At 42.8% G+C, this 19,511-nt stretch overlaps 1 protein-coding gene across 19 annotated transcripts in view; it reads right to left on the bottom strand.

The window, feature by feature from the left end:
• DLGAP1 (DLG associated protein 1) overlaps positions 1-19,511 on the bottom strand; it is a gene marked incomplete at both ends in the record, with an annotated part of 276,037 nt that overhangs the window by 186,111 nt on the left and 70,415 nt on the right. For all 19 annotated transcript variants that reach the window (XM_080936291.1, XM_080936303.1, XM_080936302.1 and 16 more), the window contains one exon: positions 16,084-16,298. In XM_080936291.1, the coding sequence (XP_080792417.1) occupies positions 16,084-16,298 (215 nt within the window). The remainder of the gene's footprint in view (positions 1-16,083; positions 16,299-19,511) is intronic.

Below are 19,511 nucleotides of genomic sequence, written 5' to 3'. Positions count from 1 at the left end.
TACCCATTTTCATGGTTTTGTTCTACAATTTTATTTTAAATTATATGTATCTCTGTGTGTGGTTTTGTGCATGTGAGTGTGGTGTCCATGGAGGCAAGAGAAGGGCATTGGGCCCACTGGAGCTGGAGTAACAAGTGGTTGTGAGCTGCCCAATGTGCAGTAACCAAATTCTGATCCTCTCCCAGCAAGAGCAGTGTGCCCTTTAACCGCCAAGCAGTCTCTCCCCTCACTAAGGTTGTTTGTTCCTGGTACCGGATGACACAAGGCATCCTTATAGGGTGCTCTAGGTTACTGTCTTAGTCAGGGTTTCTATTCCTGCACAAACATCATGACCAAGAAGCAAATTGGGGAGGAAAGGGTTTATTCAGCTTACACTTCCACATTGCTGTTTATCACCAAAGGAAGTCAGGACTGGAATTCAAGCAGGTCAGGAATCAGGAGCTGATGTAGAGGCCATGGAGGGATGTTACTTACTGGCTTGCTCCCCCTGGCTTGCTCAGCCTGCTTTCTTATAGAACCCAGGTCTACCAGCCCAGGGATGGCACCACCCACAATGGGCTGGGCCCTCCCCCCTTGATCACTAGTTGAGAAAATGCCTTACAGCTGGATCTCATGGAGGCATTTCCTCAAGGGAGGCCTCTTTCTCTGTGATAACTCCAGCTTGTGTCAAGTTAACACAGAACCAGCCAGTAGAGTTACTAACTTCATTAGCAAATTTAACTTTCACAAATATTTACATAAGGATAGCTAATTAGGCCAATTCTATACGTGAAGAAAAACCTGTGAGAAACAAAGAAGGTGGCCGAGTAGTAGGTACGGTCCACCTATGTACCCATGGCTGCCTACCCTAATTATTCAGGGCACTTCCCCTGGTGAAAGTTAGCCTGAAGCACACGGTAGGTGGAGCACAGACACTTGGGTTTATCAGGAAGGGTGAGGGGAGCAGAGGAAACTCTGAGGTCTTGAACTGTCTGCCTGAGTTTCCTCTCCTCTATCTGACAGGACTGAGGGTGACCAGTGGCCCAATCATGGCAGCTGCCTTCACTTTGTGTCATTCCTAAAATAGTGCCCTTAAAAATATAAAGAAGCGCAGAACCCATGGTTCTATGTTTTAAATGTTATTTAAATTTTAATGTAGTTACCTCTAGGGCCCAGAGACTAATATCGAGGCTAAGATAGAAGAAACTTGTCAAGCTGTTTCTACAATACTCAGCTCTGCTATTTAAGATGTGGGTGGTTGCTACTGGCAACTATTTAAATAAACTCAGGGAGGGAGGGAGCCGTGAGCACAAGGACTTAATGAATTTACCTGATTTTGGAAAATCAAAACAAAAGAGCTGACATAATTTTCCACAAGGGTCGCTATATTATTCTTGAATATTACCAGACATGAATCTACCTGAGATGAAGGGTTTTCTTCAATTGACAGGTAAAGAAAGCTAGGACAGAGCAAATGTGCTGGCGTTATTTTCCAAGCAGCCTTGTCGAGGAAGGAAAGATGCTAGAACTTTTCATATATATAGAAAATATACATGAAAAAATATATTTAAGCATTTGGTTAAATGCCATTAGGATTGTGAACAGTAAAAGGAAAACTAAACAACAAATCCAGTGACTGTTTTCTGGCGATAGATTGCTTATGTTTGTCCCCAAGTGGCAGGGTCTGAGTCCAGCCCTGCCCTTTGGCATGAGAAGAGTTAGACTTCCATAACTGGTGTTTCTCATTTGTGGTAGAAGCACATCTCGCTGTATATTTGTTTTACTTCCCCTGTCCGAGGCCCCCAGCCCTTATGTTCATAGCAACTACATTCTCACCCTCACCCAAGGAGTACAGGCTCATGACCATTTTGATAGGATATGATTATCTCATTGTCTTAGAATTAGGCCTCCCATAACTTTGGATACAAACATTCCTGAGAGGAAAAATGGATACATGGATCACAGAATACGAACCTAATGCTGTTCCCAGAAATTGTTAAGAAGCATGTGGTCTAGAGTAGGAGAGATGGCTCAGTCGCTTAAGTACTTGGCACAGAGCATTAGAGATGGAGTTTGGATTCCCAGACCCCATGGAATTCTCCCTGTGTGTGGAAACCTGGCTAAACTTCTAGTTTCCGTTGGAAGACAGAGATAGGGGACCCTTAGAACAGGCTGGATAGAGAGACTGGCCATACTGGTGAGATTCAGGTTAGTTGGGAGACCCTTCCTCAATGAATAAGGTGGAAAGGGGGATTAAGGATGATTCTTGACATCAACTTCAGGCCCCAAATGCTTCCCCCACACATATATCTTCACACATGCAAACATGCATACACACACACATACAGACAACATGCATGTGTAGTGAGAATATGGGTTTCTTTGAAAAACAGAAATATTATGGGAATATATTCACCTTTTAGTCCCAGATGCAGAACATGGGCTGCTTCAGATTGACTATGATTTGCCTCGTGCTCTAGCAGGGGTGTGATTTTGCCAGCTGCAGATAGTTTCTGTGAATGTGTGATGTTTGGAATTCTGAGGATCCTTCAGGACGTCCTGCTGATTAGCGTGATGCTGAAGAGGATACAAGTACCTCCATATCGTCTTTCTCTCTGCGCTGACATGCTGCCACTTGGTAAACAGTTTGGTCATGTTCTCTACCATGATGCTCAGCCTCACTAGGCCCCAAATCAATGGAACCATCCAACCACGTAGTAAAATTTCAGAAGTTGTGAGCCCAAACACACACTCTCTTCTTATGATATGCACATCAGGTACTTTGTCACTATGCTCAGAAGCTGATTGTGTTGGTTAATTTTGATTATCTACTTGTCTGGACCAATAAACACACAGAGCATCAGTGAATGGAGCCTCTAGAAACAGGGGGTTATTGGAAGTGGTGAGGGGACAGAAGCAGGCATATGACAGAAATACATCATTCATGTGTATGAAAATGTAATGATGAAGCCTATTATTATGTATAGTTAATATAATCTAATGTCTCCGATGGTATTTCCATAGTCAGTGAAATTGTGAGAGATTTGACTTGATGGATGGAGTCATTCGGTGACAGATTCATAATCTGATGGCATTGCTGGGAGGTGAGAAAGGAAGAGATGGAAGGTCTAGTTATAGGAAGTACATCTCTGAGCATGTACTTTGGTGCTATATCTTGTCCTGGCCATTTGTATATTTTGCTACCCTCTCTGATTTCTGCCTACAATGAGCCCAACATCTTCCTCTTTTTGCTTGTGTGAGTCATTCAGTCCCAACACCAAGAGCATAATCAATATACTGACTAATGGTTGGCTATGCTCATCTCTGGCTTACCTCTATCTTAAACTCTGGCATACTTTAAAAAAAATTAAAATTACATTTATTTATTTACTTACTGACTTGGTTTGAATATGCTTAGCCCAGGAAGTGGCACTATTTGGAGGTATGTTAGAGTAGGTGTGTTACTGTGGAAGTAGGCTATAAGACCCTCATCTTAGCTGTCTGGAAGTCAGTTTTCTGCTAGCAACCTTCAGATGAAGATGTAGAACTTTCACTTCCTATTGCACCATGCCTGCCTGGATGCTGCCATGTTTCTGCCTTGATGATAATGGATTGAACCTCTGAATCTGTAAGCCAGCCCCAATTAAATGCCCTTATGAGAGTTGCCTTAGTCATGGTGTCTGTTCATAGCAGTAAAACCCTAACTAAGACACTTACTTATTTGTGCATGTGCCAAAATATATAGATAGAGCTCAGAGAACAGATTGGGAAAGTAGGCTCTGCCTTCCATTATATGGGTCTTGGGGACTGAACTCAGGTTCTTAACCTTGCTAAGTATCTTTATCCATGAAGCCATAACAGAACTTCTTTTACTGAGTAAGTAAGACCAATCAGTGCTCTAAGTTAGCTTTTAAATCTAAGTCTCTGAAGAGATAGGCTCTAGGATAAGCCAAATCTTAGATTCTTGTACCATCAGCTGAGCAAGAACTTCTGAATTCTGGCCCAAAATGGTTCAGGTATGGGCGACTTCATACACATTTGGTAACCTAGATGAATGCCCAGAGCTGTCAGCCATGTTTTTTATTTTTTGTTTTGTTTTGTTTTGTTTTTTCTGGGCAAAAGAAGTTATTCAAAGAACAAAAGAAGGTTTTAGACGGAAAGTCAAGAATAATGTCCAGATGGTGCAGGCAGTCCGCAGATTGTTCAGGGGGAAAAGTCCTCACTGTTCCATGAGTCACTGAGAGGAAGAGACATAGAAAGCAAGGGGGCTAGATCTTAAGACTCAGGGCAGAGATAGGAACTGGCTGATGAGGAGAAAACGGTGAATCTTTTTGTTAACGTCAACTCTATATTCCTTCTGAGAACACTGAGATCAGACAAGATGCACTGAGAACTGAATAGACTGCTTTGTGTCACCATTAATCTTGAAAAGAGAACCATACAGGAGGGAAACAGCACTTCTTATCAGCACAGAGGATCAGATGTCTCTCCCCTTCTTGGCTTATGTAGATTCCCAAATAAGTTTTGAAAACACTGAGCCATGAGTGTGGACATTGAAGAACAACCCCTCTGCAATCCTAAAAGGATTCATTAGTCAATCAGAAACTTAGGGATTCCCCCAGATAAACTGAAGGAAATATGCTAGTGTTCGAACTGGATGACAGCACTGGGGAAGGCTGTGTAGATATTTTTAACGCAATAATGTGTACCTGACAGACCGAGCTTCCAACCTCCAGGTGGGCTGGCAGTGCTAAGCAGGGCTGCGAGGAAACAGCTTTTCAGAAAACTACAGATGCTGAAGCCTGAGATGGCTGAAGAATCTGAGAGATTACAGGTACACCCAAAAGACTCTTGGCAGAGGCTGGATGGCCATTCACCTCAAGGACTGCAGGTTGATGCCTCTGTGGGAAGCTCTTGTTCAACCTACATGCAGGAGTGGAGGCACTTAGGGAGCACATATTCAGCATCCGCTTGGGTCCCATGATGAAGGCTGCACAAACATTATTTTCCTTCTATACAAGGGAGAAATGATTTATGATAGAAAAGGGCACAAGGCTAATTACCTTCGCAAATATCCACCCGAGAGGTCTCAAGAAGAAGATATACTGACCATGGGAAAGTGTTTAAGTTTGAGCGGGAAGTGTAGAGGAATAGAAATGTTCACCTGGTCCGCTCTTTGTTTTTCTAAGGATCTGAAGATGGTCCTATGGGACAGTAGCACTTAACACTGAGGGTGCTGATAAGCTGCAGAGAGCATCTCCCATGTGCTAAGTGCTTCACAAGCATCACCTTGAATCTCTATAATTACTAATCTTGTCTCTGAATCATGGATGAGGAAGCTGAGGCATAGAATAGGCAAATAACTTTCTATATAATACTTGAAGTGTCAGAGCTAAGTGTCAGAACTGGGACATAGAGCCAGGGACAGAGTGTGAGCTTGTGCTTGGGTGTTTTATGGGAGGAATGAGGGACAGCAATGGCAGGAAAGAGCAGCAGTCACTTTCCTCTAGGTGTGGTGACTGCTGCTCACCAAACAGACTCAGTGCTCAGTTTTTTAGGCTTATGGTAGTACAACTCTTTCCTGTCTCTCTGAAATGAGGCGTGGCCATGTAGCATGCTTTAGCAGTGAGCCAAGCTGAGTCCAAGCCATGTCTCACTTCTAGGAAGCTGCTCAATTCACTGCACTCTCTTTGTTACTTGGCAACTGTGGAAGCAGGTGCTAAGGTGGAGCTTCTGCTATTCTGAGTATGGGAGTGACAGCAATAAGCAGGGTCTCTTGCCCATTGGCATTCGGAGCAAGAATTAAACTGTGAAACCTGGGAATTGATTATCAGCAGAGCACAGATTAATCTGCCCTTGCTGGTGCACAAACTGGAACCAGAAATAAGGTGTTCCTGTAACAACAAGAACAGAAAATCTCAAAGCGTATGCCCGTGGTGTTAGGACTTGCTGGTCACCAGCAAATACTTATTAGAGACTAAAGAACGTGTTCATTAATGCTCCCCAGTAAGTGAATCATTTTGCAAACTGTTTTGTATAACCTGGAGAGAGAGAGAGAGATGATGAAAGAAATGGACTTGTAACATAGTGTTAATAACATGTTGGTTGCTGTTGGCAACAGCTGACAAGCTATTTCATGTTAGGAAGGAAATAAATTCAGAGAAAAGGGAAGCTATTCTTTCAAGCAGCAGTGAAGGAATTAAATGGGCTACACATTTGAGTGCTTGCTAGACCAGAAGAAGGAACTGGTTTTAAACTAACTTGTAGGAGCTAAAACAAATCCTGAGAAACTTTTCTGCTGAAGGAACGTGAAACTCATCTTTTCTGGCAAAGTTCCCTTCAAGGGCAAACCCACCCTTCCCCATTGCTTAACGCCCCTGAAAGACTCAGAGAAATTAAGTTGGTTTAATGAGCTGAGAGTCTCAAAGGCTTGTGGATGGTTTTTGATGGTTTTTAGATCTGTTTGACAATGTTTGTATTTATGTCTTAGCACAGGTTAGGTTGCCTAGCTCCTTGAAGTCCTTTTGCCAACGGAGTGGGAAGGGTCACAGCCTGCTCCACTTCTAAGAGTAAGTTCTAAGGTCTTCTGCTCTTGCTTTGCTTTGGTGAGCTTGAGAGAATTTGTGCTGTGGAGTACTCACACTTGGTCCAGAAGTAACCGCAGTGAGCAGAGTTTTCTAATGACCCCAGGTGAACATGTAGTGTGTGTGCAAGAAACCACTTGCAATTGTTTGACATTCCTGGCTTCAAGGTTCTCTTAAACCACCCACCTCAATCTAGTTTATCTTGTACAGCACAGGTGCCTGAAGCTTACAATACAGAGTCCCGAATAATCAAGGTCTTCATATGATTGAAACCTAGGAATTATGCAGAGGGATAGAAGGAAAGAGCTCAAACCAGAGTGGCCATGATGTTTTAGAATGCACTACTGAGGACTTGGTACACAGGCAAAGTAAGACTCTGAGATTCCAGTAGTCTTGTTAAGCGCCTTTGGAAAGAGCTGGAAGAGAGAAGCTCCCAGCAGCCAAGACAAAATGGTTCATTCAAGTGGGAAATGCTGAATGCACAATGCCTTTTGTCACTGTGCTTTGGACAGTGGTAATTCCATCAATAGAAAGAAGCAACCTAAGAAGATATTTTAGGGAGTTGAAATGTCATCTCCTTGCAAGCTCAGTTGGAAACTGTAGGGTGCACGCTCACAGTAGGACAGCACATACCCTGTGCTGTCTTAGGCTCCCCAGACTAGAAAAATCTTATGTAGTTGTTTTGTTTATTACACTTGAGACTTCAGGCAGGGTTACCAAAATCTCTCAGGGAAGCATAACAGGGTATTTACAAGATTGTTTGGGAGTTGACTTGATTGTTCTTCCTTCAAAGCAACCTGAACTCTGGCTCTGCCTGCAGTGGTGATTTCCTCCTGTTTGCTACACAGGAATATGGATGGAATGATGGAATTGCTCTTCCATATTCGTCCTCTCTTAGGACACATTTATATAGACTTTCCTACAACAACAAGGGCTAGAGGCCAATTCCGATACAGCGGGCTGCACTTCCTGTTGAAGAAGTGTTTTGTCCTATATGATGTCTTCTTGTCTAGGACAGTGGTTCAAACCTTCCTAATGCTGCAACTTTTTAATATGGTGGTGACCCCCAACCAGAAATTACTTTTGTTACTACTTCATAACTGCTATTGCTATGGTTTGTAATGTAAATATATGATATACAAGGTATCTGTGAAAGGGTCATTCGACCCCCAGAGTGCTCTACCCACAGGCTGAGTGCCGCTGGTCATGGAGGGGAAGGACAGAGGTTGCCAAAGGGTATACAAGAAAAGCAAGCTAGTAGACCTTGAACTATTCTTATACAGAAATATACTTCTTGTACAATAGCATAAAAAGACAAAAGCAAACTGTCCCCTTCATACCAAAATTCCCTTTTCCGTGCCACGTAGATTGTTCCAACTAGAAAAAAGCCTGAGACAAAACCATTGTTGCTGTTTGTTGTCCTCATTCCCTGACAGTCGCATCAGCCTCCAAGGTCGTGTGCTAAGGGTATGTGGCATTGAGGGGTAGATGAAGTCCTGAGGATGGGGCCTCCACGGCGGCCCTTATCTTGATCAGAAGAGAGAGAGAGACTGTAGTAGCATGCCTTGTCCTTCCCCATGGTGCCCTTGCCATATGCATCCCTGTGACAGACCCCATCATGGTATGGCGCAATGAGAACCAAGATGCTGTACTGTGTGGTTACATTGGCCATTTTCCATAATAGTGAGACAAATAACTTCTAGTTTTATGTCTTAAAACTTCCAGTTTTCATAGTTACTCAGCCAGTGGTGCTCAGTTATAGTGGTAGAATGTTCACTGAGCACACTAACGCTGATACCTCTCACCTCTGACGTCTGTGTTAATCTTCTGTGTGTGTGTGTGTGTGTGTGTGACAGAGAGAGAGAGAGAGAGAGAGAGAGAGAGAGAGAGAGAGAGAGAGAGAGAGATAGAGATAGAGAGAGAACTGGAATATAAGATTTAGTAACATATTTAGTACATGCATCGAAGAAAGTATAATATAAATTAATTAAACATTAAAGGTACTGAATCTATGTCTTTGGCATGGGTCAGTGAGTACACTATATGGACACAGTGTTGCAGAGGTTTAGTCTTTTGCTATGTATTGTAATGCTAAATATGCTAAAATGATAACTCAAGGGACAAGAGACTCTACATGTCCAATGCAGCCTATAGTTGGGTGGAAGAAAGATGGAGGTGTGGGTAGGGGTGGGGAGGTGGGGGGTGAGGGGTTGGAGGATGGGAGAGTGGGGGGTGTGTGTGGTGTTGGAGTTGGTTCCCAGGCTTGTGGTTGGAGGTAGCAGGCCTGTGGAGAAGGAGAGGGTAAAAGATGAAGAGAGGAGAGCCTCCACATGAAAACATGGCAATGAGGGCCGGCCATTTGGAGTTAAGAGCAGCCCAGATAGAAAATGGCAAGTTAAAAATCAGGGTTATTGATAGAGAAGTAACATAATAGCATTGAGGGTAGATATTTGCCCAGTTCTAGTTCATATAAGACATGCTGTAAATATAAAAGCTGTGTTTCTTCTATCTGAGCACGGTATAACCATACTCAGTCAGGATAGAAACCCCTTCAACAAGGGTTATAGGTATTGAAGTGGAGGGATACCAGCCAAAAGATAGGCAAGGCATGGACGTTTTAAGACTCATTATAAGCAGGCATGGAGAGTGGGCACCATCCTTGACCAGCTCTGACCCTGGGAACGTGGAGTTTTCACAGAGAACTCTCATCTGAGATCCTTTACTGTGCACATCTCTCTACTGTCTTGATTCTGTTTACTTGGCTCAGTATAGTCTGTCGAGGGTGCAAAGCCAGCATGCAGTTATTTGAAGAAGGCTCAGGCATGCATTGGAAGGCACAGGTACAAGCCAGGTATCTGTCCCGGCAAAGCTGAAGCCACCTAGGAGGTCACCTATTTTCTCTCCTGACTTTTACCAGCTAGCACCTCCTATCCTTTTGATTCTTTGGCCATTTGGTTCTCTCTTCCTTCATCCCAGGCCAAGCCTGAATCAGAACATTCTCAAATTCCTTCTCATGGGTACATGTCTTCTCCTTGTATTTCTGTGTCAGAATTTACCTCAGTGAGCCTATGACATGACCTTGAATGCAGTCTTCATCTTCACTATCCACTCTGAGTGACTCTTTTCCTGGAGGACTGGATTCACTGTCCCTCCTGTTCAGAGTTCACTGTGATTTTAAGGAGCCATTCATCCTACCCAACTCTATCTCTCTTTCGCTAGTTCATAGGCTCAAATCTTTACTTTCACTATACTTGAGAGTTAATCTTGGACAAATTAGTCTCACCAAGACTTGGATTCATCATCTGTAAAGTATCTAAGTCACATATCAACTGTTGTGACTAAAATGAAAGCACGCGTGTACAAGCTCTTGTGCTCAGTCATGTACTGAGAACTTGGTGAAAGTGCAAATATCTGGGCTGGGGAGGTGCTCAGTGGTTAAGAATTCTTGCTGCTCTTCCAGAGGATACGAGTTCAGTTCCCAGCAGCTACATCAGGTATCTCCAAACCCTCCTAACTCCAGAGCCAGGGGATCAGACCCCCTGTTCTGGTCTCTGCTGGCATTTGCACTCATGAGCACACACTATCCCTCACATACATTCAATTAATTTAAGAATCTTTAAAAGGATGTAAACGTCTTCTCTGTGTTCTAATCTGTGTATTCAAGCTCTCTGTAAAGAGCCTGGACATCTTTTCACATCCATCAAACACACACGTGATCTCCTCTACGACCAAGGTCACTTCATGGCAGTTCAATGTAAGCATGTTTCTGTCTAAGACAGACTTCTGGAGGAGTAATCAATAGACAGGGTACTGACCACAGCATTCAACAGACTAATACCATCTGAAGCTGGGCTCTCACACCCCGGGTTTTGGAGCATGGCTTTGTGATCAGAGACTGGGGCAGCAGGCAGTTTTCTGCACTAGTCACTTCCTCTGCTCAGCCAGGCTCACTCTAGCCTGGGTTTAAAAGATCTCTGCCTACAAGCAAGCGATAATTTATTTATAAGAAAGCCTGATGCTCCCATTTTAAACATTTCCCAACTTATTATTTTGGAATGTGAGAAGGGAGTTGGAAAGACTGGGGACAGTAAGAGAAGGTACTACTGTCGACGGGAATGTACATTTGCAATGTTGTGTGTCTGGCTGTCTGCTTCGGCCCTCCCTGTGATTGTAAGGGGTGCTTCCTAGTTTATAACACAATTATAATCTGGGGGAAGGTAAAAGAAGAATGGAAAAGAATTTGGGGAAAAAGCAGACAACAGAAGAGCAGAGTCATTTCAAACATGCAGGACAAAGATAGTGATGTATATTCTGTGCTCATATATTTGGTTAAAAAAGTAGCAATGCTCCCCCCTCTCTTCCACCCTCTTCCTTTTCTGGGAAGAGAAACAACATGAAGAACAGTCGGTGGGTAGGAGGGGCATGTGGAGCGTGTGAGGAACAATCAGGGACATAGCACATCTAGAAAGAAAACGAAACTTCTGCAAAGACCAACAAGTTTTGGTGCTCTTGATATAGACCTTCGTTTTAGAGTTGATTTAACGTTAGGCACATCTCAAAGCATTTTACTTGCCAATACTGCCTTCTTTCGTTTTAAATAGTGGATAGTCACCCCTCCCACCCCCTGACACTTTATCTCTACATTTTCTTCTCAGTGTCAAGCAGCTCCTCAGGAATCTTCCATGGAAATGAACAATAACATCCACAGACAACAAGGGACAATGAGTCCAAGATAAGGGAGTCTAATATTCATCGATCAGTGCTGGGATCTGCTAATGCTGCTGCTCATCGATCAGTGCTGGGATCTGCTAATGCTGCTGCTCATCGATCAGTGCTGGGATCTGCTAATGCTGCTGCTCATCGATCAGTGCTGGGATCTGCTAATGCTGGCTGTCACAGCCTAAGGTGTGCAGCTCTAAATTCAACTTAGAGCTCTTATTCATGATGAAAGTCTGACTTACCCAAAGATGTTGAGCCAAAAGGAAAGAGCCACTTAGTGTCTGACCTTCTTGTTATCTCACCTGGGCTTGAAATCACCTTGAAGTGACACCTATGAAAATATCTGTAATGATGTTATCAGAGGGGTTCAAGGGAGGAGGAGTATCTAGGGTAGTGGCATCTTATAGAATGGGCTCCTATTCTGAACAAAAGGGAAATGGGGCCAGCTAAGCACAAACATTAGTAACTCTCTGCTTTACGGACTGTCCATGTGGGATTAATTCTAGCTGACATGAACTTGGCCACACCTCTGCACTAGGACAGACATGTCACCTCAAACTGTGAGCTAAAACCAGTTATTCCTGCCATGAGTTGCTTTTTGGTACCTATTTGGTTACAACATGAGAAGAGTAATTAACTCATTTTTTAAAAAGCATGGAGTTAGAAAATGAATGAAGATGAAGAGGATAAATCACCCGAAATGTAGGATTGGACACAAGTCCCCTTGAGGTCACAGCTTAGATACTCGATCTAAATTGCTAAGAGCTTGACTGGTCTCTTTGTAAAGGCTGTGGTGTTCTCAATGCTTTTAGGAGTCCCCTCCCTAAGGATTTTTTCACCTAATGTTTAGATAAAGGGATTAAAACTATGAAGAAAATTTAAAGCAGTATTTGCTTTGGGTACTGGTACTTGAACTTAATTTTACAATATTTATAACAATAATAATTGCTATCGTTATTATTATATTTATTGTTGTTGTTGTTGTTGTTTTCTTGAGATAGAATCTCACAATGTAGCCTTGCCTGGCCTGAAACTCACTACATAGGCCAGACTAGCCTTGAACTCACAGAGATATACCTGCTTCTAACCCCTGGCTATTGGAATTAAAGCCATGTGCCACTGTACCCAACCCAAGTTTGGAATGTTTTAAGTGGCAGTCCACCTGGAATCATTTAGAACACTCCTTCTATGGTATACTTGAGTGAAATAAATTCAAGAGTAGCTCAGACCTGACTATAACCAACCATTGTAGCAGTCCATAGTCTAGCTTTGAAAACAAACAAAAATGATAAAGAATCGAAACAAAGACTGATGCTCTTCCTCAGAGCTAAACTGTGGGGATGTATTTTGAAGAATCTCTGGCTCCCAAACCTCTCCCTGACCTGCCTGAAAATTTATTATTGAATATTCAGTAGCTTCTCTGAAAACATTGTAATGTTCTGGGGACCAAAGCCATTTCAGATGCACTGTTAGCTAAGCACAGAAGAAGGACACACCAGTGATGAGGTCAGTGGTCAGTATGGTGGAGAGGAATGGGAGCATGAGGGAGTCAGGCTTAGATAGAGGTTACTAAGGTGCCACACAAGCTCAAAGGTGACATCACTGCCAGGTCTTCTCCTGATTCAGAAAGTTCGCCTGCCTTAGGCTTTGTGTGCCGAAGACTCAGTCGGTAACACTAAGTAGCTGACGCATAAACAACCTCTTAAGATGCCTTTGGAAAACAAGAAGGAAAACAATAGAAAGGACTGTAGGAGTCATCTCTCTGCTTCGGCAAGAAGAGGGAGTGGAAAGCCTCAGACAAAATGTTGTCCTGGACACACTCGACTAATTTTACTTATTTTGGCTCATGGCTATGACTCATCCCTAAAGCTCTGAATTGTTGAGGAGGAAGGAGGAAAAAATGACTTAAATGTCAAAGAAGTAGGAACATAAATATAGTTTTCTTTTTTGGGGACTAGAATTCCAGGATCTGGGTATCTTTATCACATGAGGGTTGAAAGCTTCCAACTTCTAGAAAAATCATGACTCTAGTCAAAACATCATCAAGGATTTAGAAGAATTGATTCCAAGTCATGACACTTTTGACTTTTAATTCTTCAACATGGTTAAACTAGATGTCAGTCAATGATTACATGTGATGAAGTATGATGGAAATTAATATGTAACTGTGGTAATACTTAGGACTCATGACACACACTGCTCAGAGATTTTTTGGCCCACACACAAACAGAGATAGATACTGAGATGGCTTCATGAAACTCTGTCCTGGGTAATAAAAATGTTTTTTAACTTGTGGGTAAATGGGTTTTCATTTTGAGTTTCACATCCAATGTGAACATTCTACTGAAGTAGACCATCCTCCAGGAGTATCTGACTTGTGACTCACAGACTACATGTACCTCAGGTGAGTGTGGCTCCCAGTCAAAATCATTAGCTTACCTAAAGCATTACAGTTCTTCTTTTGTGACTCAATGCACAGACTTTTGCATTTCTCAAGCACAGACTTAGTAGATGACAGCATGTCACAATGTCACAAAGTTTGACACACATGTGAGAAGTTACTATCTTGCCCCTTCTGCTCTCAAAGATTCTAGAGAATTAAAAAAAGTACGGTTGTCTAGATATGGCCCAGGAAGTTAGAGATGGAGTATTATGCAGAAGGCAAAGGAGAAAGAACTAATGTCAAAGAATGTATTTCTGGGACAAGCTTCCCAAGGAATGTCCCCAGCAGTGGACTTTAGCCCCTGTGTGGTGCCAGCCTGCCCAGGCTTTCCGCATGACCCTCCAGCCCTTCTCCTGCCTCTTCTCTTCCTAACTGTGCATTGCTGTGAGCGATCATTGTATTCCATCACCTAAGACCCAGTGCGCCCCTCAGCTGATGTGTCCAGCATCCTGACAGGATGCTCTGGGGGGTCGTAGGGAGGATGCTAGAAGCTGCCCTTCCTCACCTCTTCAGTTCAGGTGAGCTCAAGAACTTGAAAGGCTTATGCCACTTCTTAACCTCTGCATGCCTGCACTTGTCCATTTTGACACTGTGGCTGTGACAATTCTTATCTCTTGAAGAGAGCTATTTTAAGCCCTAAAAATTATACATATTTGCCTGTGTCTCTGACTACACAGCACCGCCTTGGCTCACTATTATACAAAACCAGTCTGCTATTTGATTTATTTGAACATTTTGCAGTTGTGTCAACATTCAACAGAGATTTGTTTATTTGTTTAAATTTCCACAACCAACTTTTATCCTATGGTCAGGTTACAGGTCGAATCATATGCCCCAGTAAATATGCTGTGATTTTTTCTGAATGCTTACAGAAAGAGCAGGGTCTTGCCGACTTACCCAAGTCCAATTGAGGCTAATTGAGGAGGTCCCCGATGCCACACCTGGTGTCCTGAGATTGATGAGCTAGCTCCATGTAATGTCCGTCAAAGGATGCCTAGTATTGCTGGCTTCAACTAGATTCTGGGAAGAGGTGAGGAAGGGCCAGCCTCTGCATGTGTGTGCTAGGAAGCAGTGAGTTGGGTGTTTGTGCTGATTGTGAAGTTAGCCCAGAGACCAGCTGACCCACGGAGCAAAGAGAAAGAACAGGGGAATGGGAGGTTCGAGGGAATGGCTTCCCTATGTGGGGGATGAAACTACCGCATACCTGTTAATTCTTAGTTTAAAAGATTTCTGAGCATTGCCATATGGCCCCTTGAAAAGGATCTAAGAATAGCTTTTCCCGTCCAGTTCTTAATGTCCTTTGCTATTTTAATGATTCTTGATACTGATCAATCAGCTGCCTTTCAATGCTCTTGATCAATAATCTGATTTGTATTTTTAACCTAAGTACTTTGTCCTTTTCTGTTTCATTTGACTCTTAATATTTCACTCTCTTACCTAATGCAAGCACATGAACAGTATTAGTCACATGCATGTTATAAAGAGAGCACTTTAAAAACACTAATTACCTAAAATATATCCTTTAGACCCAAATAGATCTATATTCCAAGGCTCCAATTTACTCTCTCTTAAAAAAAAAACAAAAAACAAAAAAAACCAACTAAACCCAGGCCTGTTTGTAATAATCAGTGTCAGGCTGGGCGTGGTAGCGACACCTTTCACCCCAGCATTCAGGAGGCAGAGGCGGATGGATCTCAGGGCCAGCCTGAACTACATAGTTTGCACCAGGCCAGCCAAGGCAACATGCTGAGATCTTGTCTCAAAAAAAGTTTTACTTGTTTCCTTTGGAGAAAAAAGTTGATTTACTCCAAATAGCACAAGTGTAAAACTCATATTTTCCCAAAATAAACAAAAAACACTTTTAAGGTCTTCTAAACTGTAATGTGAGTGAATCCAAATTCAAACATGCATATTAAGAACGATCATGCACTGCCCAGTTTCTCAGCATCACCTCATTCTATAAAATTCTCTGATGTAACCATTGCCCTCATATTTTAGAATTTTTTGAGAATCCAAGTCTTTGAAGGAAGAGTTCACTTCTATATTTAGTAGCTGAGAGAAAAAAAAAAAAAAAAAAAGATGTTCCAAGAAGGGGGACTGGACCTTTTCACCAACCAGAAACTTTCTTTCTCTTTTTCTTTCCAAAAGCCATTATGATTGCCTTTGGTCATGCAGGGTGTGCTAGCTTCCCCCATCTTTGATGACACTGGCATTCACAAGTCAAATGCAATGTCAAAATCAACAAGCCGTTCAGTCACTGCACTGGTGTAACTGCTTTTCACTACATCCCGTCATCGGGGCAGATCCTTGGTGCTAACACCAGGGTTGGAGGGAAAGTGCAGAGGGAGGATGACTCACTTGAGGGTGGTGAGCTCCGTAAGGGACGGCTGTGTGGCCTTGAGATAGCTTTCTCTTCTTGCAGCCACCTTAGGGGATGGCTTGGGGCTCGTGTCCGAGTCCCCGCTGTCCTCATCCCCCATGGCTTTGATGTAGCTACCACTGCGCATCCTCCTGCACGGGATCTCGTCGTCTTTCCCGCGAGGTGTGTACCCGGTCCATTCATCCTGGGGAACCTAGTCAGGTAGAAAACAGGCAGTTTAACTTTCAGCGGAATTGAACTTTTAAAAGTTCTTCTTGTCCTCCTCTTTTTTTTTTTAAAATGACTATGGATTAGGCAAGAGAGATAAATTATCTAATCTTTAGACATTGATTTTTTTGATACTAATGTTCTCACTCTAGCCGCTTTGAAGATGACTTTAACGCATGCACATCCATGTTGCAATCGTAGATAAGCACTGAACATCTGGACGACTGTGAACCACAGGCTCTGGTAACTTACACTTCTCAACTTTCTGGTGCTGTTAGCAGCTGAGGTGGAAGAACGGGATGGAGAAGAAAGCTGTTTGGTTTGAACTTTCTGCTGACCTTTCTCCATCAGTACCTCAGAGTTAGGAGTGCTCCCTGACTCATTCTGCTTTCTCTAACTTCACATCTGTACCCCCATGTCTGCTTTCTCTATCTTCACATCCGTACCCCCATGTCTGCTTTCTCTAACTATACATCTGTATCCACATGTCTGCCTTCTCTAACTTCACATCTGTATCCCCATGTCTGCTTTCTCTAACTTCACATCCGTACCCCCATGTCTGCTTTGCACTCTTTCTGACCACTGCTCTGTTCCAGCCCCACTGACTGTCCACGCATCCCTTCGTCCTGAGTTCTTAAGGCTCACACACCCACAGTGACTCCTTGTTGGGCGTCCTGCTTGCTCTAAGACTTGCACTGGGATAGTTACCAGCCATGTCTTCCACCTCAAGCTTTGCTGGACCCTGTTCTTCATCCCCCCACTGTGGACTCCACACAGGAGGATGCTGCCAGTGCACTGCCTTCTCATGTTTTCCACAACCATTTCTGTGAAGCTGTGCAGGGCACTACATACTCTGCTTTACACATGCTACATTATCACATTAATTTCAGTTCGTTCTTATCTACTTCAGCATGGAGTCAATCTAATTCCTGTTTAGCTTCATTCTTCTCCCACTGGGAAAAGAAACACATGCTAATCACTAGCTTTATCCGTCAAGAAGTATAAAGAGCCCACAAAGCATGGCCCTGTACAGGGTTTAATCCAAGGAGACAGGCTAAGGCTGATTGTACCACCAACATGCATACGACTGGGAGTAGTAGATACACAAACATGGGAACACCTCTAAATCAACATGCTTAAGGGTTGAAGGTGCCATGCCACAGTGGAACACTCACTGAGGAGACCCGAGGAGCATGGTCCAGTTAGAAATGAAAATGGCTAGAAAATCTTAACCTGGTCAGGTTTGAAATGAGAAGATAAAATGAATATCTATACATATACACCCATGCATGCATATATACATACATACATACCCATTCGTATGTATGTATGTATGTATGTATGTATGTATGTATGTATGTATGTATATGTGTGTGTTAGGGTTTCATAGGCATGCTTGTAACTCTCAGTCTACTTGGCTTCCTCTATATTCTGGAATTAGAGATGGGCATCACCACACCCAGTGATAAAACTTTGGTCCCTTATGTTCTGGGAGTATATATTTAGGTGCATAGTAGTTCCTGCTTATGGGAAGTGCACAGCATCTTGATGGCCATATTTTACTATGCTAAACAGTTTGCACACCATAACTTATTTTAGTGGTGTGTCTCTGTGCTTTTTCTTTCCTTTCTTTTCTTTTCCTTTCTTTTCTTTTCTTTTCTTTTCTGTGATTTTGCAATGAAAACCTGGCACTCAGAGATCTGAAGTCACCGGACAAAGGACACAAAGGTATCCCTTGGATTCAAAATGCCCTGGTTGCCACACTCCAGGCAAACTGTTTGTTCAGGAGTTGTTGGCCAATACAAAAGAAACGCCCTGGGATTTCTGTTACATTTCTTTTGATGAATTTTGTCTTATTGTTTTACAATGTTTTGTTGATGTAGTTTGTTTGTCTTGATATCCTTTTTTCTATTTTTTTTTTTTTGAGAGAAAACACACACACACACACACACACACAGAGAGAGAGAGAGAGAGAGAGAGAGAGAGAGAGAGAGAGAGAGAGAGAGAGGAGGGGGAGGAGGAGAGGGAGAGAGCTACGGAAAGAGGGAGGGAGGAAGAGGGAGGGAGAGAGAGAAGTAAAGTTGGGTGGGTAGGGAAGATCTGGAAGGATTTAGGTAGGGGAAGTGAAAGAAATCTGATCAAAATATATGAAAATAGGGGAAAAAAGAATAACACACTCACTGCATCTGGAGAAAAATCTTCAAAACATTAAAGAGTGCTCCAGTTGAATTGCAAAAATCAGAACATAATGGGTTTTTATGAGGGATAGTCTGTGAATTTGAAACTTAAAAGTATTAAGAAAATTGTCCAGGATTACTCTTATCTATGTTAGATACAGACCTCTAAATATTATCCACTGTAGAAAGTGAAATTACACATCAACTATCGGAAGCACTGTTCTTTCCTTATTCAATCATGGACTTCTTTGTGTAATTCAAGTACCATCAACTGTTGACAGCCCCTTTGCAGGGGTGAGGCCTTGTGAGCCTCTGCTCCATGCACAATGGAGTGATCAGGGACTGATCTCATGTAGGAATCCAGAGTTTGTGAGTGTGGCAGCTTTGTTTATTCCTTAGGGGTCTTCCCCAAGCTCCAGTTCCTATAGCCTTTCATTACCCTCGTTCTGTTTGTTCCCTGAGCCATGGGGAAAGGAGTAAAAATACAGATGTCTCATTCAAGGCTCACGACTGCATAGTCATTGATTCTCTATCCTCTGACCGTTTGTAAATCTCTTTGTTAGCTGCCATCCAATGTTAAAGAAACTTTCCTGAGAGTTGAACCCTGAGGAAGAGGAGGAAAGAAAGAGTGTAAGCCTGGGGGACTAGAGGCCACTGGGAGGAGAAGACCCTCGGAATCAACTGGGCAAAGCTCTTATGAGTTCACCGAGACTTTCACTTTAGGATGTTTCTGGAGCTCCCGAGTGTGTGAACGAGTGTGTGTCTGATTCTTGTGCCTGTTCTTGGGGCTCTTTTCCTTTTGTCCATTTGCCTTGTCCAACTGTGATTCAATGGCTTTTGCTTTATCTTATATTTTATTTTGTTACATTTTGGTGTTGTCTCTTAGAAGCCTATTCTTTTTTTTTTTAATGTGAGACAGAAAGGGAGTGTATCCGGATGAGAGGGGACGTGGGGATGAGATGGGAGGAATGGTGGGAGGGAAAACTGTAATCAGGACATATCGTGTGAGCAAAAAAAATCTA

This window comes from Micromys minutus (assembly GCF_963924665.1).
Source record: "Micromys minutus genome assembly, chromosome: 23".
Classification (NCBI taxonomy): domain Eukaryota; kingdom Metazoa; phylum Chordata; class Mammalia; order Rodentia; family Muridae; genus Micromys; species Micromys minutus.
This window is presented reverse-complemented; position numbering and strand designations above follow the sequence as displayed.